This window comes from Lethenteron reissneri, chromosome 11 (assembly GCF_015708825.2).
Source record: "Lethenteron reissneri isolate LAM-NWPU_2019-01 chromosome 11, ASM1570882v1, whole genome shotgun sequence".
Lineage (NCBI taxonomy): Eukaryota > Metazoa > Chordata > Hyperoartia > Petromyzontiformes > Petromyzontidae > Lethenteron > Lethenteron reissneri.
This window is the reverse complement of record NC_083789.1, coordinates 7,923,235-7,948,114: the sequence shown is the minus strand read 5'-3', so window position 1 is coordinate 7,948,114 and position 24,880 is coordinate 7,923,235. Positions and strand designations below refer to the sequence as shown.

The 24,880-nt window shown below is 45.1% G+C and overlaps 1 protein-coding gene across 1 annotated transcript in view; it reads right to left on the bottom strand.

Annotated features, from left to right (window-relative positions):
- Positions 1-24,880, bottom strand: part of LOC133341413 (mitogen-activated protein kinase-binding protein 1-like) — a 78,028-nt gene that overhangs the window by 31,976 nt on the left and 21,172 nt on the right. Inside the window, 16 exon segments of the mRNA XM_061549996.1 lie at positions 1,378-1,441; positions 1,587-1,698; positions 3,198-3,273; positions 4,182-4,303; positions 6,287-6,357; positions 8,064-8,189; positions 10,729-10,820; positions 13,096-13,142; positions 13,144-13,281; positions 15,407-15,562; positions 16,172-16,361; positions 16,929-17,089; positions 19,096-19,278; positions 19,936-20,073; positions 21,562-21,732; positions 22,408-22,465. Coding sequence (XP_061405980.1) covers positions 1,378-1,441; positions 1,587-1,698; positions 3,198-3,273; positions 4,182-4,303; positions 6,287-6,357; positions 8,064-8,189; positions 10,729-10,820; positions 13,096-13,142; positions 13,144-13,281; positions 15,407-15,562; positions 16,172-16,361; positions 16,929-17,089; positions 19,096-19,278; positions 19,936-20,073; positions 21,562-21,732; positions 22,408-22,465 — 1,905 coding nt within the window.

Here is a 24,880-nt window from a genome sequence, read left to right as displayed (position 1 = left end):
TCTTTATGAACCCCACCCATACCACCCGACAAGACTGTCATGTATATAAAGATAATATCTACACGTGCCAATGCGTTGCTCAAATTTTTACCCAATTCAGATTTCCGAATACACTACCTGAAGAAGTTGAAAGCAACTTCATTCTGTCATATAAATTCTTAATCTATCAGTGAGAAAGAATTTTATTGGTCAGAATTTGATCAGTGCATTGGCACATACACATAATTTTGTTATTATAACGACCACCACGTGGCCCAATCCAAAACAAATATGGATCATTGTAATGCTATAAAAATCTACGTTTCAGAGTTAATGTACAGCTCTCTCAATCCACTGCTGGACGAAGGCATCCGCGGGATGGATGAGACCACACTTTACCACTCTCCTGGTGAACCATCAATCGCATCAGAACATCAACAGGCCAATGCACCACATCTTCTTCATGAATAGAAAATTTAAGATACAAGCCACAGTGCGGTTGTGGCCATGCAATCTAAACTATGGTCCATATAGTAACCCACTGTAGTCTACGCTCCTTCATTGGAGCAGGAATATAGCAAAACCACGCAAACGCTCTCACCTCATCGTGGATACAAGACCTCGGACATTGGCATTTAGCACCTGAACATATCGCTGCCACGGACAAGAATAGAAAACTAGGCTGCTCAGTGTTTGGGTTCGGTCCAGGGAGGTCAAACACCAGTTCAGATATCCACTCGCCACGGATGTTAATCGTGACCGGGCATCACCCTGCAAACTGCTGGCCACCTCCCGAAGACGCTCACTCGCATATTACACGTCATCTCCCAACCCCTCACCACCTTCCAAACACGCACCACTTCTTTCACTCCTTACGACTCACCACAGCCCACACGTGTCACTCACCACCTCCCAGCTACCTGTAACTGTCAACACCCATCGCTTGAGACCTTCCAACCACTCAACACTTTCCTCGATCACTTATAACTTTCAAAGCACGCACACCGCCAAACGCAATTACACTCGCCACCAGCACTCGCAACTGATTCCCGGCCACGGTTATGGTCAGTGGCTTTTCGTCAGTGGTGAGTGATCCCTGGACCCGGTCCTGGGGAACCCCCTTCAAAAAACGGTACTCACTGGAGCGGTGAAAATATTGAAGAGCAAAGGGCTGTAAGTTTTTTGTATATTTGTAATATTGTAATACATTGAATGTGTACATCAAAATCAATGCCGATGCATGTTAGTTACTAGGTAAAATCCTTAACACTATGCATGCAAACAAAGGTGTTAACACTGATCTATTACACCTACAATAGTGCTGTTTGTCGCTGACCGCTTGGCATTTTGGGCCTAGGGAACTGTGCTCAGCAACTGGTTAAGGAAAAAAAAACTCACCTATCAGCAGAGACGGAGATAAAGTGGCTGCAGTTGTTGCTAAACTTCATTCCAGTAACGATCTCTACAGGGGTCAAATGGCACGCAGAAAAGGTCGTCAGACAGGGCATGATCTTATGAAGGCGAGGTAGCAGGTGCGAGCGACTGTGTGCGCGTGCGTGTGGCCGGTTGCGCAATGTCGCCCGCCCACAATCCCGATGCCTCCTCACCAGAATGTCCGAACATGGTGGCCACACACTCGCCAGTGTAGAAGTCGTAAATTGACAGGTTCTTGTCAGAGGAGCTGGTGGCGATGTACATGCCTGAGGGGTCCATTTGAACCTGCCACATACACGGAAGGATGCTATCATTAAACAGCACACAACCACGCAAAGCAATACAATGATAATACGAATTAAAAACAAATTGCAGCCATTCTCAATTAACTGATAGATGAAGGTCTCCCCCAAATCATGTCCGTCATGTGGGTTTTCGCATTACTTCACACAAATCAGTGCGTGTTGGTGCAGGGGGGAGAGGGGATGGCAGGACTGGTTCGGATATCACTTGCCACTGACGTTAGCAGTGGCCGGGAATCAAAGGCAGGCAACTGGTTTTGCAGTGCAGCGTGCCAACCACTGCACATTACAATACAATTTGTGTCGATGTGTTTTTGTTTGGTTTGAATGCGACCCCATCACTGAAAGATGTGCGTCGTGGGGGAACACTCGCTAGACGGAGGAGGTGAAGATTACACAGGATTGGAGAGTTCCTGACAGGATAATATGCAACAGCATCTCAATATACTGTAGAGAAACTGTGGAAATATTTATTTTATAGAAAGAGGCAGTCAATCATTGCCACTTAAAAAAAGAGGACAATAGTCAATAGTCAGATTCCAGCACAGGAGAAGGAGCGACCCCCCTACTGAGCACAGGCCGACTTGGGATTCTAGCCAGGGCGGTTGGTAGAGCAAACAGCCGTAAGAAAGTGAGATGAGAAGTACAAGTAGGAGAGTAGAAGATATTCGTAGAAGAGTAGAGTAACGAGAGAAATGAGAGGTAAATGTAATGCAGCCTATTCTTGGTTCTTTTGGTAAAGTCACGTAGAAGGGAAACAATAAAATAATAATAATAAAACAATACAATTCTACGTGACTTTACCGAAAGAACCAAGAATATGAATCCCTGCAGTCACGAAAGCTTTAAATCAAAATGTAATGCAGCCAATTCAGAATATTGAAATTGGCGAGGGCAATTATGTGAGTTACTCTCGGTTGCATTAATTGCAAGAGGAGGAATCTGGGGATTGGAGTGGTGTGATCTCGCTTACAGGTACAGGCAAGATGTAGGGTTAGATTGACGCATCAACTTCGATTAATGTTAATTCTTAAGCTCACAGTATAATGCATCGAGCATCGAATTGCTTTGCATAAGAATCAACATTTTTTACTAGTATATGTCGCATGCAATGGGGGTGAACGTCACTCCGGCAGCCGACAGAAGAGCTACGTTTCATTGCGATGTTACAAAAACTATCGAAAGAATCGCGATCTTGAATGGGACTAATTATTCAGATCGCCATGGGTGAATTGGGAGAAGCCGTGGGGTGACATTCCACATGATCGCAAGCAGTCATGGACGTAAAACAAAGTTGGCGGTTAACCTGGAAATCTGAAAAGTTGATGGATAACCAGGAATTGACAACGCTTATGGTTAACCACGAAATTCCAAAGGTCAGGAACAAAGAAACTAAATGCAAAATTCGCCGAGCTCATCGTGCATGGTGCAGCAGGAATGCAGCGCTGCGCATGACACGGCAACGGCCGTTCGGACACCGACCTTGATGAGTGTGCCGTCCTCTCCCTGCGAGCCCTTGTAGCACTTCCTCTGCTTGCCGCTGACGATGTTGTAAATCCTGCCACACCGACGCACATGGTGGTAAAACACAGATGCTTCTTGAAATGTAACTGCAATATAACTGTAAATATATTATCGTTGTTTACATTCACGGATTTGGGCAAGACATGTCACTAGAAGGGGTAAATTGGCCCATGGTCGAAAATAATAATGGAGCAGCAGCCATGGAATGGAATTAAACCGAAAGCACGTTCACATATGAGATGGAGCAATTAAATAATTTTGCATGAAGATTGTCGGCAGATTTTAACATCACTAGGATTGTGAGAGGTGGAGGGGGGCTTGGGGAGGCCATCATCCAGCAGTGGAATGACCATGGTTGATAATGATGATGAAATTCTGAGATGCTAAATTAAAATGTGTCAAGGACTCGTTAAGACAAAAAGGAAACAGAACTATGCTTAGGCAAGATATAAAAGAGGTAAAAAACCATGGACATTTTGTACCATGCTACTCCTGTCGGTTTCAAACACTCCGATGTATAAACATGGCTCTGTCTCTGCTGTTCCATCAAGTCACGGTGGTTATAAACTAAGCTCATAACAATGCCATCTATTCAACTATAAAACGCGATGATCATACTCACAATACATGCATCCAAATGTGCGTGCAAGTATCGATGTTTATTGATACGCATATTTGTTGTATGTAATTGGTTGCCGTGCAGGCCGTCCTCCTGCGGCCACTAAAGGCACTACATGTTAAACGCTAAAAGAAAAATATTCTAACAGCCCCCATGCATCATAACAATTTGTAAGAGGGTGGGAGAAGGTGGGGGAGGGGGTGGTGAATCGTTAGTAGCAGTAGTTGGAACACAATTTTGATAATATTTTTTATATATATAAAAACACTGGGCCCCATGGGCTAAACGTCGATCTATGGAGGCGATATGCCCCATGACCATACCGTATGTTCCTGTCCTGGCAGGCAATGGCGGCATACTTCTGGGTGACGTCCACATCCATGTCGTACAGCGTGGTCTTTCCCACCACGTGGTGCTTGCGCGAGAACTGCACTCCATCTGCGGTCTGCAGAGCACACGGACACGGGCCAGATCAGCGACAGGTTCCACGGCAAAACAGCCGTGCTACTGACCAGCAGAGAGCAATAGTAGCAGCGCAGAGGGAAATTTTAAATAACGAAGTCACATTTGTCAATAATTGTATGTAATAGGTGATGTGTTTTATCAAATGGGCCCTTCTTCACAGCACATAGAAAGGCCACGAGAGGTGGAGTAAGATAAATGGTTGCATCTGCTTGAAATAATCGTTTAATTTTGAAGGCACTTCAGGTGCGCTACTTGGATAGAGTTGTGGCGGCACAGTTGAGTTAACCTGGTGTGGCCCGGGTTCGACTCGAGGCGATGGCTCATATTTAAATCGCAAGCGATTTCTGAACTAGTTTTGAGCCCCTCGCCACACGAACCTGAACTTACCAGTGTGGCGAGTTCCGGTACAAATAACCTCCATAAACAACAACATCGTGGGGGAGGAAGGCCTAACAAAGAGCTGTAAATTTAATCATCAAAACGATTCATGATGTACTACATGAACGCTTATTGTAATTTGGCAAAATAGGCCGATTGTAAGGTTTGACAGTTTAACACGTAGGCTTTCGTGACCAATATCATCCATAATAGAGCACCTTGGAACGTAAAACAACGGCAATCATTGCCAAGTCATCAATTCCCAAGGAAGAGCAATACCTGATCAAACCAAGGCCATAAAAACCACCAAGACTTTATGGGCTACCAAAAATTCAAACCTGATGTCCCATTAAGACCCATAGTTAGTACAATAGGCTCTGCCACGTACAAATTAGCACAATACGAACAAAACAAATACAGCCCTACATCGGTAGGATCTCTTCGTTCATCAAAAACTCTGAACATCTCGTAAATATAATTAAAGATGTTAAGCTTAACCCTAATGATATTCTTTAGGGTTGATGTGACTTCTCTGTTCACGAGGGTTCCGGTCAACGTGTCAATTAAATTACTAGACTAACTGAACACTGTCTAAAGAACACCTACTTCTTGTGGCAAGGTGACTTCTATAAACAATAGGAAGGAGCAGCAATGGGCTCTCCCTTGTGTCCTGTGAAAGCGAATTTATACATGGAAGATTTTAAAACAAAAGCAATAGCTTCAAGCACACTAAAACCATCAGCTTGGTTTAGATATGTGGATGACACATTGGTGGTCTGGCCACATGGCAAAGATATACTGAGCGCATTTCTAAATCATCTCAACTCGCAAAACCATCCATCCAGTTCACCATTGAAGTGGAAGCTGACAGAACTCTACCATTTCTGGATATTCTGCTCAGACGGGGTCGAAATGGTAAACTACCACAGTGTTTACCGAAAGAAAACGCATACTGATGCCTATCTGAATGGAGTGTCACACCATCACCCCACGCAGAAATCTGCTCTTATACAGACGCTCATTCATCGAGCTAAGAAAGTGTCAGATAGTGACAGTCTGAGAAATGAAATTCAACATGTTAATGAAGTGCTGCAAGTGAGCGGTTATAATGATGCACAAATCAACAGGGCATTGAATGCCAAAACCAAATCAAATAACACAAGCATTGAAACTGTCCAAGTAATTAAAACGATCAAAATACCGTACATTGTGGGAGTAACTGATAAACTAGCCAGATGTTTGGAAAAACAAAACATCCGAGTCAGATTTGACATGGTACGTCGTACTCAGATTATAAATGTTGTGGCTCGTCTCTCCAACACACCGGTGTGCTGTACTAGTGACGAATTGGCACGTTCTGTTTACGTGACAACCCTTACTAGTTGGCTGTGTCGGGTGGTGGCGGGTTTTAACGACACATTTATATATTTACGCGATCTAACCCAAAAAACCTCTACTATGGATGTAAGCTTTGTTATAAGGGCTATGAAGAGGGGATGCGTAATGAATGTTTGAATGCTGCGGTATGCTGATGTAAAGTCCCATTGTACAAGGTATCTATTCTCAGACTATTCGATGTCATTACCTTTTCAGCGTTGCGAAAGTATATCGACTTGTCACTGCCACAGCTAACAAGCTGCAGCTGGTCTCCAATTCCTACAATTAAAAGAATGCAAATGCAAACATTTTCATGAATTCCGTACAGCTGAAACAGCCAAGCTGTGAAATTGTATGCGTAAAAAATAGCATTCTTAGCATTTTTTAGAAATTGTCTTTTGTCAATAATGTGATTATGACAGACACAAATATTAATTTGGTCACTAATTAAATAAAAATACTTAATTCGTGCAAAACTTAAAATGTAGTATAGTAAGCCATCACTAGAGTTATCGTTAAATTAAGTTCATTTATAAGGCACATGAAAAGAGTGATGTCACTTTTCTTGGTCGCCAATTGCATTCGTGCCTATGACCAAATGTCTCTGAATGTGCACAATCAAATCAGATCTCCAAAGCCAACCAGGATTGAGTCTGGATCACGTTTGGATGGGTGACCACCGCCACGCAAAAAAACTGTTATTATAGGCCACTGCAGAGCTAAGTTGTCAGCAGATGGCAATACAGCGCAATGTATAGTTCTTCTGTAACCCATTGTCTCTGCTCCTCACCATCAGCAAACTGTGCAGACAAGTGAAGTATGTTTACATTATCTCCATGATCCGCATGGCATGTGGAGGCCCTCATCCAGCAGTGGCTTGACTGTGCATGTATACATGAGAGTATATGCCAATACAGAATCTGCAGAAACCAATGGCACTGTAATGGACAGGCCATTGTACTCATTATACAATTTCCTGTTGCTGCGTAAACCTATCATTCACCTCCTTTGCCGACGATAATAAAAATGAGACACTCGTTTACGTGTAGGCAGCACTCAAACTACACTTTGCAGGTGGAAATGCCAAGAACTCAAGTGAAGCCTGCTGGATGGGTCCTACGTGAATGGCATGATAAGTCACCCTACATCTGTTTTAATGTTTCTGTAACTTAATTGTAATTATACGATTAATAATTATCAGTCTAAAAATAATTTGCCAAATCCGAATGGCACTACAGAAAATTTATCAATTAACAGGAATTTATATTTGTGCAGTATTTTTTATTTTTTTATTTCTCAAGCGACGCAGTTGTTAATTGCACGGATTTCTATTCACTTCATTGCTGTACTTTATAAAATGTTCATTTTGTCATTTCGGTGACCCAGATCGGTCTTGCACACGAGAATGCCCCTGTGTCTCTGCCTGTTCTCATTTGGAAACGCAAAATCAATTAACACTTGAACGTCACCGTTGGGTCACGACCAAATGGGATTTTCTGTCTAATGCTATTTCACTTCGAAATGGTCTCATAAGCAGACTAACGCACAGCGGTATTGGAGTAAAATCTCCTTCCACAGGCCACCCTCTAACGCACAGCGGTATTGGACTGCCTTTGCCAGAGTTCCAAAGCGAACTTGTGTCTCATGACACAATGATGGTGATAACATTAATGTAATAAAACTGCCTAAAAACGACAAATATATATTTTAAACTGAGAGTTATAAATCATAATCCTCTTGTCTAAGTTCATAAAATGTTATGTATGTAACCCGTTACCCATAACAAAAGGAAATATTGGAGAGAAAAAAAACCCAGAATTTTTTTTTTTTTAATCCAACCCCGCGGCAACGCAAACACACGTGAGTGAACACCCGCATCTGCGCGATCACATGGCCGTTTATCGGGGTTTATTGTTCCCCGGCGTCGCGTGGCACCATGTGACCCCGCACGCTTTCTATCGACCCGCACGCCGCCACCGCCGCACCGGAGAACTTGACGGCGGTGACGGCTGACGAGTGCTCGTCCAGTGTCTGCTCCAGGCTGTATCCACGCTCCGCATTCAGCACGTGAATCAGGCGGTCACGGCTCGCCGTCGCCAGCAGCTTCACGCCTGTGCCGTCAGGAGGAGAGGCCGAGAGACACACACGGAGTGACACGGAGGAAGCCAACAGACAGAGATTAATACATTGATCGATTCAGAACGTGCATCAGACGGTCGCAGTATGTGTCATCAGCGGTTTCACGCCTTGGACAATGACGGGAGGAGAGAGAGAGATGCGGTGGGATGGGAGCGGGGAAGACAGGGAGGAAGACGGACAGAGATTAAGACATTGATTGAAATATGTGTTTACAAAGACATAATCGTGGACAGTTGGATAGATAGAAAGATGGACAGACACAGATGAGGGACAAAGTGATGGATGGGTAGAAAGATTAATAGATTGATTTACAAACAGAGACCTTTAGACAAACAGAGAAAGATAGAGAAACCCAACGGACAGAAAGGCAGACAATTGTAGGAAACAGATAATTAAAAGAGACAGAAAAATTAATGCAGAGAGACAGAAGGACAATCTGACCAGCAGAGACAAACAAGAACACGAGACGTGAATACAGACAGCCAGGCCAATGAACAGAGCAGCAGATTGTCTATTTACGTGATTGTTCAACATATAGACACGAATAGATCAATGGAGAGAGATAGAGACACAATCCCTTAGGGTTATGGGTTATAAACAAATGTGAACACAAAGACACACACAGAGCCAGACCAATGGACCGAAGGATAATTAATAAAAAATAAATATACATGAAAAGACGGGACATGCACACAAGACAGAGACATGCAATGAAACAGACAAATATAAAGATGAACACGGCAAGGGAGAGATAATGCCAGACACATGGGAGAGGCAATAGAATTTAAACGCATCTAATCTTATGCATATAATCTTACACTACGAGATTAGACAGCGTTATTTGTGGAGTACATTTTACATCGTTAACTATTTTTACACTCGAGCCCTCATTCCATTTTGCTCACGATGCAAAATCATTGTTCCAGGCACAGTCTACTGCAAACTGTGCTTCACTTTATAGCTGATGGTTTGTTGTGTTTTGTGCGTGGCTGTGAGTGGCGAGCATGTCCCCCCTCGATTATCATCATTATTACCATTAATGCCTATGACCAAAACACTAAATGTGTCCGATATCGGAGGGTCTCAGAAGCTAAACAGGTTAGAGCTTGCTGCTTAGTAATTGCATAGGTGACCACCGCCGCGACTTGCTAGGTGTTCCAGGTGTCCCACCGCAAGGTGAGGCCAGGAGATGGCAGTGCTGAGTGTCAATGGGCCAGTGCAGAAATTGGTAACACCTAAGGCAGCAAAACGTTAGTTGTATTTATTTGTCAAAATACAAGTGAATTACTTTATAACCTACTCGTTTCAAAAGGTCCTCACATCATTCACTGTTTTTGGCCACAAAGATATTGGAACTGCCAAAAAGCCAATTCTCTGGTCTGGGCTCATAATGATTAATGGAATTGGCCAAACATCCCAATGTAGGATCACTCCTGAAAAAAAAGTATTGAGATTCAGGGAGGCTTTCGTGGGTAAATAATTACCATTACTATTGTTTGTAAATGATTCATAGAAGATAAATACAAGTCTCTGAGCACCACAAATACATTATTGTAAAGCGCTCAGTGTGCCATTAAATAAAAATGTTAAATATGAAGTAAACATAAATCACACGGACTCAAAAATCAGTAATGCGGTATTGACCGAAACGTAAACATTCAGAAAATAACTTCGCAGTATCACATCAGCAATGTATCCATTCATCATCCAGTATCGATGATGAATTAGGTAATATCATAAATGGTATGCCGACCTGAAAAAACGAGTCCGTGTTTACGTGTCTGCATGTGGACACGCACACAGAGTGTATTTTCTATATTCTTAGGTGTTTTCAGTAAAGTCACGTAGGTAAAACATTAAAATTAATAAAAGTAAAATAAAATATTTTAACATTTGTACAGTATTTTATCAGCAGATTGTGGCATGCTCGATAACTGGTTTCCACCACCTTTGTTTGCGTAACCTCCCCAACTGTACTTTCACGAAACGTGAAACTGTGTAGGTAGATTATTAATTCATGGAAGACTTACTCCAGGCATCGTTATTTTTAGGAACACATTACTATGATTGTTAGTGTGCAGTGGCCTGCATCTAGCAGTGGAATCACAAAGGGCTGAAAGATGTTGTTATTATCAGACAATATCTTCTTGGTTCTTTCGGTAAAGTCACGTACAAGGGAAATAATAAAATAATAAAAATAAAACATAATAAAAAACATAATAAAATAATTCTCACGACGTTTCGGCCACAGCACAAGCAGCCGTCCCTCAGGTGAAGAACAGGTCTGTCGGACGTTGTCTTTCCGACAGACCTGTTCTTCCCCTGAGGACGGCTGCTTGCGTTATGGCCGAAACGTGGTGAAAATAATTTTATTATGTTTAATTTTAATTATTTTATTATTTCCCTTCTGCGTGACTTTACCGAAAGAACAAAGAAGACGAATCCCTACAGTCACGAAAGCTTTAAATCGAAATTTATCAGACAATACTAAAGCACTGCCGTGTCACTCACCGGTATCGGGGGTGGAATACTCCAGGCACATGACCTCCGTCTCGTGGGCTTCGATCTTCATCTGCTCCGCCAGAAAGTGAAGGTCATAGATCCTGCATTGACAAGGGAAGCGTAACCCTCAACATCAGACATGTTGCGACAATTTAACACGTAGGGCTTTCGCAACCAATATTATCCATAGCTCTTTTTTTGGGTTAGATCGTATACATACAAACGTTGTTGTTGAACCCGCCACTATCCAACATGGCCAAATAGTAAGGTTTATCACGTAAACAGACATGCCAATTCGTGACTAGTTCAGCACACCGGTGTGTTTGGAGAGGTAAAACCTTACTAATTGGCCGTGTCGGATGGTGGCAGGTTTAACGACACATTTATATTTACATGATCTAACACAAAAAAAAAAACCTCTTATGGATGTCGCAACAAGACTTGGTTTGAATCAACTAAATAAATATATGCAGTACTTTGTAATTGTATCACAAATTAATTATTAGGCATCTAGTGATTTTCTAGGAAGCGATGATGGGCGGTGGTCAAGACAAACATTGGGTGGTAGCCAGAACAGCAAACACGCCAGAGAGGACATTCTCTGTTGAGATGGTGTGATGAAATCAACTCATGTGCAGGAGCTAGAAGGATTATTGCGGCGCAAGACCGTAGCGAGATCACAGCGGCTTGGGAAGGTCTTCGTCTAACAGTGGATAGATCATGGCTGACAAGAATGACTAAAAACAGACCACACACCTTTCCCATGATCAATTCAACGATCAATTATTTTTTCACTCATTTGTATCGTCTAATGTTTTTGTCTTGTTCTATTATACATTTTAATTAAAAATACCAATTTACATGTACAACAGTAAGCTTGTATCTTGAGCACAAGAATCTATTTTAATGGAGGAATCATTAAACGCCTCTAAATAATACTGCTAATACTGTTACTAAGGGAACCGTGTGAATTGATGAAAATACTACAAATTTTGTATTTAAAGAGCATCTCAAAGTCATTACAGCTTATACAGCGCCAATCATAAAATCTCAAGGCTGTTTAATGTGACCGCATATGAACACAGAGTGCACAACGTAGGATCAGACTCATGCAATCATGGTAAAGAAAAGGAGCCTCTTTGTGGCATGGGGAGGCTGGGAACAAGCTGTGAACAGGAAAAATATGCCAGCACTGTGAAGCTTGCCCCCGTCACAGTGCAGAACAACCTGGCTGAGAGATGAAGGAGGAAAATCTTAAAGCCTACACTGGAACAGGGACAGGAAGGGAAGTGAGGCAGTGGAGTTCACAGCCAGAGGGAGCGGTTTCTGTAACTCTCACGGTCCAATAAAGCATCACTTCTGTGTCAACTACAAGGAGCTCTGTTGACATTTGTTGGCTGCTGCAGCTCAACAAAATAGAACAGCCACCACGGAGGGGGAAAACAAGCTGTCATGAATGACTGAGCCTTCCAGGACAGAAAGCAAATAAAACATGAGCCGGACAGACAGGAGATGCCTCCCCCCCACCCCCTCTCTCGTGATGTGTGGAGCACTGTGCCATAGGATGTCAATAGCTCCCGACAGCGTGAAATACATTTTTTGTAAAATATGGAATCAGAGCTGCCTCAGTACAAAAGTGCACACGGGAAGAATATAAGCACAGAAAGAGACATCCAGAGACATGGAGGGACAGAAAAACAGAGAAACAGACACAGAAATGGACAAAGACACAGACATGTAGACAGACAGACGGGCATACACAGAACGACAAATACAGATACAAACTCTCAAACAGAGGTATGCAGAGAAATACAAAGACACACAGAGAAGTTTCAGAACCCGTGGCCCTCTAAGCAGACACAGAGAGAAACATCCCTTAACACATTTTTGGGGCAAGTGCTGTTTGCGAGCACCTGTGACGGCCGGTACAGCACACACGAGGAGGTGGTTACAGCAAACACCACGGCCACCCGCCTCTATCTCCCCAGTGTAAATGTTGACACATCATACCAGGTACTAATTTGAGGCCGAGTCGACCTAGAAGAGACCCACGAACGGTTAAGATAATCTTCACTGATGTTGGTCATGAGCGCGAAATCGAACTCGGGGTCGCTAGGTTCGTAGCAGAGTGCCCTAACCGCTACCGCACACGCACACAACAACAACAACCGCCATTCGCCACTAAGTGGCGGTGATGTCGCCACGACGCTTGTGCCAGGCCATGTGCACCTTGAGGCCACACACGCACACAAGCACACACGCACACACGTACATGGACACAAAGACAGCAGCAGCACTGGCCAGGCCGGAGTGTGCCAGGAGACGGACAAATCCCGGTTGGCGGTGGCGTGACATGGCGAGCATACGGCTACGCACCGAAGGTTTCCGGTACGGTCGCCGGAGGCCAGGTGCTGCCCGTCTGGGACTGACGCACAGCGTGCGGATGCCGGTCTTGGCGTCAGCAGAAGCTGGGTCAGCCTTGTCGGAGCTGCCGGCCGGGTTGTTCTCAGAGTCCTGCAGGCTCTGCAGGTTCCCGTCCACGTACAGCACCTTCAGCAGGTCCTGTGAGAGGAACATCCTCTTGCGGTGAACTGGGTAGGCTGTTGGGACGGGCAATACTAGAAGGTAAAGGTGGATACGTGCCCATATCATGCACGAGCTCAGACCAGATATTGCACCTGTCGGTACAACCTGAGGTGGCATAACTTTAGTGGTTCCAAGTTTCTTAATGAGGCCAATACAAGTGAATTGTGTGAATAGATTCGATTACTACCAATTCTTAAAGAGCTACGTATTTTATAGCTTTAGTGCACAAGAGTTTAAACTTTAAAAAAAATGGAAAGCTTTAGTGCACAAGAGTTGAAACATAAAAAAAATATTTGAAAAATATCACTATATATTTTATATTGTTATAGCATTATAGATTTTTTAACCACCATGTTAAAATTATACTACTGTAGATTTTTACATCCCGCTCTATGTCCTTCACTGTTAAAAAAAAAAACACGAATTCACTTGTGAAATCATCTTAATATAACATATGCACCACCGTGTTTGGGGACTGTGCACCATTAAAAGACGCAGTTTGCGTGAACGGCGCGATATAAAAAAAAAACACTCATTGTATTTATTGCGTTATCACTGCCAAGGTTTTCACAGCTGCGCTCTACAGCTCTCCAGGTGTTTCCCCACGGTATTCGGCATGATGCCCGACGGTTCGCTCCACGTGCTGGGAGCTCCTTCATGTTCCCCAATAAGGTTCCTGGAGAAGCTCCCAACACTTTGAGCGAAACGTCAGCCCATCGCGCCTAACACCGCAAGCAAAAAACACATTGTAGAGAGCCAGTTGATTTGTGAAGTGAATCTTAAGCGACGAGGTTCGTCATTGTGTTTCCTGTGCCGCACGCGGCGCTTTGTGGTGAGGGCAGCACTGCGCCTGATCGCCCACATCTCTCGACTCTCTGTGTTGAGACTTAAAATACATTTTTAGGCTGCATCCACTAATATAGGGAGATATTAAAAATACAGAAAAAGGCTCGTTTTCAATGATGTCATCAAAATTACAACAACCGCCATTCGCCACCGCGGCACTTGTGCTACACTAGGTGCACTGAGGCCACGTGCAGTGTCAAAGGATCGCTGGCAGGTGGTCACGGGGAAAACCCAGGTGCCATAGATTGACCAACTGAGCTGACTGGCATATGCCAGACACACACGTGCGCGTGCCTATTGGAGTATAGTCACACTCCTCCAAATTCAGAGAGCCACAACCCATTTGCCTTGATCCCCCCCCCCCCTCATCAGTTCGCCAAAATCTCATGGCAACGTTTATCAGCGTTAAAGGAAAAAAACCAAGTTTACACTGACAGAGATCTGTTGACACACACAACTCGCACAGTCATCCACCCCAACTCAATGGTGACCTCATTCAAGGAATGTGTTTTTTTGTTCGCACGCGTCCCACCTCTGTTTAGACAGCAGCCGATTCCCCCTTTAATCTGTGGGCGCGCCTCTGCGGACAAGCACTAATCCCGGACTCAGTATTGACCCATCACTAAACCTCACCGCCGCGCTGCCGCTGTGCTCAGGGCCTGGCTCGTCGCCATCTGCCCCCCTTCCCTCCTCCTACTTGTCAAACCGCCCGCTGTTGATTCAACGGCCCTGTCACACGTGACGGGAGCGTGCGGGAGGGTAAGCGTGACCTCTTGGCATGTGGACAAGCGGACCAGCAGAGGAGCAGATGAACGGACGAGTGGACGAGCAGAAAAGCGAAAAGATGAGCGGTCTAAGAGATGAGCAGTTGAGCACAAAACCAGACAAGTTAACGGACGAGCATATGAACAGTTGGCCGAATGAGCGTATGAACATATGAGCAAATGAAGAATGGATAAGAATGGACGAAAAAAGGACTAACAGCAGAGGAAGAGGAATGGACAATCAGGCCGACGAAATAACACATGAATGGACAAACATTCTAACAGAGCAACGGACATACGGACGAGCAGACTAACAAACCGATGATCAACTAGATGGAAAGGACAACAGACAATTGGATGAGTAAACATACCAATCATCGCACGAGCAGAGGACCAGATGAACAGACAGGTGAGAGGGTGAGCGGATGAATGAAGAAACTAATGAGCACAAATACAAATGGGGCAGGACAAGCTGACATGCTGCCACTCACGCTGCTGTAGATGTTCCGTGGCAACGCGGCTGTGCCGAGCGGCGACGGGTCACGCTGCAGGTTCCACAGCCGCACCGTGTTGTCCGAGGAGCAGGTGGCAAAGGTGCCAGGCGGGAGGCACGCCGCCACAGGGCCCCTGTCCACCTCCGGATAAACCTGCGGGGGGCCACACGTATGCATACCACGCGGCTCAAGTCTTTTACAACGTCAGTAAAACCTTGGATTGCGAGTAACTTTGTCTGCGAGTGTTTTGCAAGACGAGCAATTTTAAAAAATAAATGTTCATTTGATAAACGAGCGAGGTCTTGCAATACGAGTAGTACGTGTAATACGCTTTGTCTGCCGAGCGTTACGTGATCACAACTGATATACGAGTGCTTTGATATACGAGTGCTTTGGATTACAAGCACATTTCCGGAACGAATTATGCTCGCAATCCAAGGTTTTACTGTAGTGTCATTTACGCAACTGCTTCATACAACTACAGCAGACAATGTTCTGTGAAACGGAGCACCTTACTTTGCGGTAGCCTCGCTATCACACATGTCCTTACTGGACATTTGTGAAAAAGAGCTTTATCGCTCATCGGATTCCTCCAGTCTAAATAAAGATTCTGATAACATATAAAGATTCTGAAATAGATTTATTATCACGGTGAGCAAAAACAGAAATCCGCGCCGCACTGAACTTGCGAGAACTCGCGTTCGAAAAGCCGCACGATGAAATATTTTGTCGCGCGACGAGGGCAAGGTTCGGATTACCAACCTCCACTCCCCAGACGCAGGTGCCGTGGTACAGCGCCGAGAAGACCTTGCCGACCTTGCGCACGTCCCTCGCGTCCCACACGTACAGGCTGTGGTCGTTGTAGACGCATGACAGCCAGCGATTCGTGGGGTCGAAGGTCAACGCCACCGTGTCCGGATAGCGGGCATCTTCTCTTCGGGTGAATAAATGCCTGAGAGCAAACGCGTGCGTGTATTGTTACATTTTAGTTCATCATCATCATCATAAATCATCATCAGCCATGATCAATGGACGGCCAAGCTTTGTTGGATAAAACAAAAGGCCTTATTAAAAAAGGCATTATCATTCACATTATAATGACCATCATTATTAAACAAAGCAGTTACTTTAACAGTAGGCTTTCACAACCAATATTATCCATAAAGTTGTTTTGGGATAGATCGCGTAAATATATGTGTCGTTAAACCTGCCACTACCAGACACAGCCAATTAGTTTCGGGTGGTGGCGGACTTGACGACAAATTATATTTACGCGATCCAACCCAAAAAAAAAACTATTATGGAAATCAGTTACTGTGATGACAACATCTATAATGACAATCTATGAGGACTATGATGACAATGATGAAGGTGATGATGACGATGACGAAGCCGACAATGGCGATGATGCGACAATGAAGATAATGATAGGGATGGTGGCGATGATGGCAACGAGGATTTCTACGACAGTGATGATGATGACGACGACGACTTCGATATCGATGATAGCCAAACATACCCGGGCTCCACGCCCAGCGCCACGTCCACGCCAAGGCAGTGTGGCCGCGGGATTGTGGCGACGATGTTGAGATTCTCCGGGTTGAAGACGCGCACCACACCGTCGGAGCAGCCGCAGAAGATCAGCTCCTCGCTCACCGAGAGGCAGCTGGCTGACGAGGCCTGTGGTGGTGGGACAAGCAAAGGGGGGCGGCAGTCACATGGCACCAAACATACGGAATTGTAATACATTGTTATACAAGACAGCTGATCATCACCATTATCAACAGTTCATGGATAGTGAATTGAAAGTGGTAGGGTGGGGGGGTTAAGAAGCAAACAGAGAATACATTTTATGAAACAGCAAAAGATGTCGCCAGTGCGTGCGTGCCCGTGCGTAGTTAATCAAATTACCCAGAACGGGCTGATTCTCGTCAGATAACAGGAGCTAAGCAGGGATGAGACTGATTGGATAGTGCTCGGTTGTGTGACCATCATGCATACACCAGGGGTTGTAGGTAGCTGGGCAGCATTATCAACAGAGGGCAGTGCAACCAAATATGTTGTTGTACTGTATTATATTCCAATGGCTATGCTTCCCACTTTCACCAACCCGCAACGACCAGTGTCGTCAAATAACGAATAAAATAAGACTGTATTCCATTTTCAATTTACCAATCTAGTCACGGTGGGGTAGAGGCACAGCGATTCGTTAAATGTGCTAGAAACCCGAGGCCTCTACACTACGACTCCCCTACCACATATGTATGTATATTGAGCTTATTTCGCACCGTACATAACCAACCATGATCAACATCAGCGGTGAGCGATCTCTGCAGTGTTCCTGCGTTCCCAACTCTTCTTTCACAAACTGGGACTGACCAGCTTTGTTGACTCATGGTCACATAATCCTCACGCGACGTACAGAAGGCCCTTATCCAGCAATGGATAGATAAAAACGGCCACATACATATAAACACGCATACACATGAACACCCATGTGCAGGTGGTGTGCACGCACGGCCGATGTTTGCAAGCGACCCACATGGAAAATTAACCACGGAGTGGATAACCAGAAATGGCAATTGAAGCAGAGGAAGACAGTGGAGGAGATGGGCATGAGATGAATGAAATAATTTGGATGCAAGAAATGAACAAACACAATGCACTCAATGCTTAAGTTTTCACAGCCAATATTCATCATTCAGAATATATTTTTGGGTTGGGCCATGTAACGATTTTATTCTGAATTCTGGATTCTTGTCCTGAAGATGGTTCACGTGGTTTTAAAGCAAAACGTACTCCCTTAACTGCGACATTTGGTTGTGAGAATTACTCTTAAACTTACCACGGAGCTGAAAGAATGCAAATTGCTGGGTTAAACACTTGTGCAAGGGACAATATAATTTGTTTGTCTAAAGGGATAGTGGAGAATCTTGTCCAAATGATTACCTAGTCTAACACAACAATCTATTGCGCATCAATAACAACGAAGTAAAAGGAATGTAAAAAATGTGAGAGGGCCTTTGACAATCAGTGGGACGTTATAGACTTATAGAAACAACCACAAACACACACAACAAGACATAGCCCGATAGATAAGCAAACAATACATCTCCTTGATATCGCCATCTCTCCACATGACAAAAAACTAATTCTACACAACCCGTCGGACTCAACAGCCTTCTTCGGAGTGAATAATAATTTCGGCAGCACTGATTCAGTGCAAGCAAACTCTCGACTGGTTTCACACGGCATCTTATCAGCAGTCAGGCTCGCTTGAATCACTGTTGGTGACTGCCATAGGCAAGAACCCTCTCTTTAAGATATGGATTCATTTTCACAACCAATCTCCCCTTAGAAGCCTGGTTACTTCCACCCCGCCCCCTCCCCCATATTTCAGCTCCCACTCTCTTCCCCGAGACGGAAGACCCCCCCCCCCCCCGCTCAGGGTAGGCACCAAGCACTCCTCCCCCCCCCCACCTATACACGGTCAAGCTGTCGAAAAAGCCCCCCCGGCCCCAACCCGATCAATTTTTCTGTGCCCTCCCCCAGAAACCATCAACGCGCTGTACCGGGCTTGAGTGCTTACCACAATAAAAACATTCAAACAAAAAGAGATATGGGTCCGAGTTGGAGGCAAACCTACGTAGAACATAAAGCAACAACCAGTGGCAGGGGTCACGTACCCCGAGGTCGACCCACTTCTCGAGCAGCCGGCGCTCGTTGAATTGGCACAGGAGACCCGAGCGCGTGATGCAGAAGGTGGCATCGGCCTTGCGTCCGCGGCCGCACGCCACCGCCAGGAACAGGTTGTTCTGCTGCTCGCCGAGCAGCCCCGAGCGCCCGTTCAGAGGCACCGTCCAGTTGACCTGGCAAAGCGACCGTCGCGTTAAGCGTGCGCTGGATGTCCGTGCGCGCTCGGCTCGAGACGTATTCTGCGCAGGCGCTGGAGATGGACTGGCGTGTCACACGATTGTGAAATGGCAACGGCTTATTGGGGAGGCTTTACTCCAGCAGTAGAGAAACAAAGAAAATCTAATCGCCTGCACAAACAAATAGCATGTATGTTTAATTTCTTTATATTAAAATCCAAATCCTTTCACGATAAAACACAATAGAATTTAGATTTTTGGAGCATACCAATGCGAATGCATTTTGAGGTGCTGTACAGAAACAGCGAGCGTATTTATGTTACAGAGCAAAGCGGTCCATGCAAGTCCATGGGTCTCAATGCGAGTCAATCGGCACTGACTATTTTATTGATCTCTCTGCGAGTCTATGGGTCCTCTGCTTGAGTCTATGGATCTCATTATAAAAGTGCACTAAGTCTGTGCAATACAATACAATTATGATTTACACAGCGTAAAAATGTGACCACATCTCAAGGCACTGTTTAGAAATAGTGGGCATATTCACTTCGTACAAAAATAAAGTCACAGGCAGTAGAGAAAAGGAAGGTCGGGAGCCTGGCCTTGGACAGGGGGTAGAGGCAGGCAGTCGACAGCTGGGGAGGCCATTGAACACACCTTGGAGGTCTTTGACGCGTCGATGTACCAAAACTTGACGTGTCGGTTTCCCACCGTGACGAAGGTGCTACTGTCGGCGGAGAATGACACAGCTGACACTTTGCTGGACACCTTGTTGGTGGCCGCCAGCACGCGTCTCTGTGATGAGACAAGCGGGAGGGTGGATGGGAAGTGGGGTCACGTGGGAGACGGGGGGGGAGAGGTGGCGGGAGTCACACACAAGGGTCAGATACCCTTGGTGGGCACGTGGCTAAGACGTTGATTATAGGCATGCAATTCATCCCTCCAACTCACTACGATTTGATAAATTGTCACGACTCAGGGGTCAGGATTAGTAGCATGCCACTTGAACAGTTCATGCTGTCTCTTCTGTACTGTATCATCTGGTGTGTGCCGTCCTGTTAATTCGACCGGCAGCGTGAATTAAAATGTACGTAATGCTGCATCAGGCAGACGGCTATCGTGCAATTTTGACGCATGCTTTGTGAGTATTTTAAATATATTCAAAGAATTAAAGAATCCTTCTTCTCTTTGGTTCTTTCGGTAAAGCGACATAGAAAATTAAATCAAATAATAATAGAATACGACGTTTCGGTTGCAAGACAAGCAACCATCATCAGGTAAGAATGAATGATGGTTGCTTGTGGTGCAACCGAAACGTCGTATTCTATTATTATTTGATTTGATTTTCTACGTGACTTTACCGAAAAAACCAAAGAGTAATTCCTGCAGTCACAAAAGCTTCTAGTTTAAAGAATTCTTATTTTCATAACACTTATCTGCCAACCACCAACAAATGTCCTGTGATGCAGCAAGATTTTTGTTATTTTTTTACATTTTATTTCCCCTTCCCTTCCTCCGCTCTTGTTTGCTTTCGTTAAACCGGCGGTGGTATTCGGTTACGGAACACATCAGGTTTCGCGCCCGAACAAAAGCCGCGCGAAAGTGAAAAGGCACAGCCTGAGCTCAACTGGGGTCTAAATCGGAACAGTCCGTACGATTTCATGAGCGCACTTCCACGACGCCAGCGTAACCATGCACAAGACTGTGGTCCCGAAGGTAATTTCAATGCTAACTGTGTTGCTGCACCCACAAGATGAAGAAATTAATAGGCTGAAATGTCTCTCATTGCCACAGCCGCTGCTGATGAGGTCAGGCACATTCACGGTGATTCCTATATCGTGACCATCAATCCTTTTCACTGCAATGGTCTCCGTGGATTTTCTCATAAAATTAGAGAAAAAACAAGTTGATCAACTAGGATAAAGTGTGGGTATTCCCACCTCTTAAAATACGCCTGGCCAGCGTGAAAGAGCAGGCCAAAATAATCTCGAGACGGCAATCCAGTGGAGGCCCTCGCTGCAGCAACAGCAATATGAGCAAGCAGTTGCAGGGCTGCACCTTTACCTAATGCTGTGTCATTTAGCAAAAAGCAGTGCTGATTGCTTCATCTCCCAGGTAAACGAGGGGATAAATGACCTCAGACGAGTCTCTACCACTCACTCACATGCGAGCTCAAATTCTCAACCCTACAAGAGAGAGAGGAGTAACAAAAAAGAGAGAGAAGAGTAGATAGGGGGGGCAGAGGGCAGACAAAGAGATGGGGTGGTAGACAGGGCAACTCACCTTCCAGTCCCACACGTTGACGATCATGTCGTGGTGGTGGCCAACCGACACAATGTACTTCATGTTGGGCGAGAAGACGACGCACGCCACGCCGTACTTGTGGCCCTGGAACTCGTACACCTGGCTGCCCTCCGCCACGTCCCACACACGCACCGCTGGCATGTGGCCGCTCTGCGAAACAACAACGATCACCACCGTACGAACGCAATCGTTAAAAGTCGCGACGGCACCCAGCCTCGACTTGACTGGGCCCAGTGCCATAGCATGGATTGGCCCCGACCGCTGGTGGAAGGCCCTCTCCTCCGCAAGACGGAGCTCCCCTCCAGAGGGTATTTCGGCAGAACCTTTCCACAGTGGTCACGCACTTTGCAACGGGTGGGAGTGCACACACTTGAACCCACCGCGCTAGATTTGCCAATCGACGAGCTGTGGTGCACCCTGTTTATGCAACGGGGCCCTCTTGATGCAAGGGGTAAAAATTTGGAGCACGCGTCCACTACCTTCTCCCTCCATTCTTCTTTAGCCCTGGCACCTGGGCCCCTCTCCAGTCCGCAAGCCCCCCCCCATGCAGTTGTACCACCTGCGCACGAGATACCTACACCGCTAGCTTAGGTCATCTCGCCGAAGTGCGGCGCAGATGCCAAGGCTTGCGGCAGCTGTGAGCACCAGCGGTCGGATGTATAAAAGAGCGGTGGGAAACCCGTGGAGATTCATTGTTAACAGTTTACTTTGAGCGAATTTTGTGCCAAAATCTGGTGTTTTCAGCAAGAGATGCAAGGAGCAGCGACATTCGCTCATGGCACACTCAACAGACAAGACGAGAATCCACAAAACGTGAGCTCTCACCTCTCCAGTGACCAGATATTTTCCATCAGGAGAAAAGGCGACTGCTGTGATTGTTTTCCTAAAAAGAACAGAAAAGGAAGACACACACATCAAGCAACTGCCAACAAAAAAAACGCTAAATGTTTTTGGTAGTAAACAGGCCACCCCCTGTGTTAAACAAAGTTCCAATAGATAAATATATATTTCTACAGGCCAGAGTGCTTTTGAAAAACTGAACAAAATAATGAAAAAATGTACCAATGCACGGAGAGAAGTATATTTTTAAGCAGTGTATATTACCTGCTGTGAAGCACAGATCAGAAACACCGACATTGACAAGAACAACGGAACTAACACATTAAAGTATGGATAAGTGTGTGCAAGGAAATCGCAATGAGATGGACAGAAATAAAATAACATGGATTACAGGACATACACATGTTAAGAGACATCATATGGAATATGGCCATACCTGGTTATTACCGCTGGTGTAATAACCGTAATAATACATGCGCCACCACGATGCTTTACAGTGGACATTAAACAGCCAATGCTGTTATTCAAGATTGAAAACTAATTTCTTTAAAACTGCTCTTTTGTGTTCGGTTTGTTGTCCTTCTGCCACACCTCCAATTAGCACGGTTGGCTAAGTACGGTGCAAAAGAAAGTCAACATACATACATACATTGGCAAGAGCAGACAGGCCATTTTGTACCGACATCAGGGCCCAAACTTTCCCTGAAAAAAACTCAATTGGGACTATAACACTGCAATCGTCGCCATGTACTGGCACACTAATGCCCATTTGCAGCCCAGGTGCCGGGTTCACCTTGTAGCCATTAGATACAGCTGCCACTGGGGGTGCCCTTTCAAATGTGTTGAGATGAGATGTGATGTAGAGTGCTCAGAGACGGCCCGGTGCAAAGGGCGCTGAATGTACATTTTAAAAAATCAAATCACATTCGTTAATAAACACTGTTACCTTAAAAGGAAAAATATATCATCGGCGATGTTTCAGGCAATGGCCCTTCTTCGTAGCACATGCATAAAACATTATTATGAATTAAGTCGGCTCAGACAGGCGACCACACAAATGGAGCAAGTAAATCAGCTCGCATGCAGTTGATAAATTGATTGTTGCATCGTAGGACGATAATAAATGATAATGGCATGGGGAGGCTTTTAGTGGATTGATAAGGCCCGATTATGATGATTCTTCAATTTGATCTTTGTCATTTAAATGCTGGATGAAGGTCTTGCCAAGCCATGTCAGTTATTTGCGTTATCCGATCATAAACATCGGGCTGTATATTATATTCTTTGGTTCTTTCGGTAAAGTCACGTAGGTAGAAAAATAATAGATCACGACGTTTCGTTCGCAACAAAAGCAATCGTCATCAGGTGGGACCACCACAGCAATCGTCATGGATTCCTGCAGTCACGAAAGCTTGAAATCAAGATTGTATATTATATTGTTACTACTGTGGAGATGTATGTTTTCGGGTTGTACCACGTAATGTTTACCACGATGTCTGACATTTTGCTCCACGTACTGGCAGCTTCTTCAGAAACTATGCAAAACGTTGGACATCACGAAACACACCGGGGCTAAAATAAGACACTTATTATTATTGTCGACGTAACATTCAAAACGAGTGTCATTTCAACGCCAGTTCATGCCAAGGGGTTACACCTCAAATTACTCATGGCTCTACCATGTCACAAGGGGTTTTTACAGCCCGTCATTTTTTATGAACGAGAATGTTTATGCACACCGAACCACCCAGGCTTGGACCTCTCTGCGAGGACAGCTGAGTCGCTCCTGGAGACAACGCGCTCATTCCCGCAGGACAAGATCATAAATCCTCCTTGGTGGCGAAACCGCAATCCCTCAATAAATTTTCAGCGCCGTTTACCACGTTCCTGCCGCTTCTGGTGATTTGAAAATGAGGTGGTACCCGGAGAAATCATCACCATTATGATCAATGGTAATGTCCGGTAGAGCAAGCCATTAATATGCAATTATATGAGCAAAAGTAAACAAACTATAATGAGGCAAGAGAAGATAAACAATACAAACGAGATGATGAAAACCTGACAATGAAATATACGTAAATTCTAGACTCTGATCAGGGCCACGATTCATGACAATTCATCAAATCGCTGCATGGCAGTAAAATTGGTGCAAGCCTTGTAGTCATACACAAATGCTGTCAATTTTTACTCATTTTCTGGACTCTGCAAAGCAGTCCAATCTCGTTTTCATTCTAACCCTGGGGAGCTCTTCATTGTCTGCACACAACAAGAATCAAAACTGGGTCACTGGGTTGGCGGCTGGACCACCGTTTTATTCATTACCCCTACAGCCAACCCTGCGCGCCGCGTCCCCCCCTGCTCGATTAGCTAACCGGGCGTAATGTAATGAAGATGGGCATTTTCTGTGGCCGCCGCTGCCGCCGATAAGAGACACTTCTGCACGCACAAAAGCCTGCGC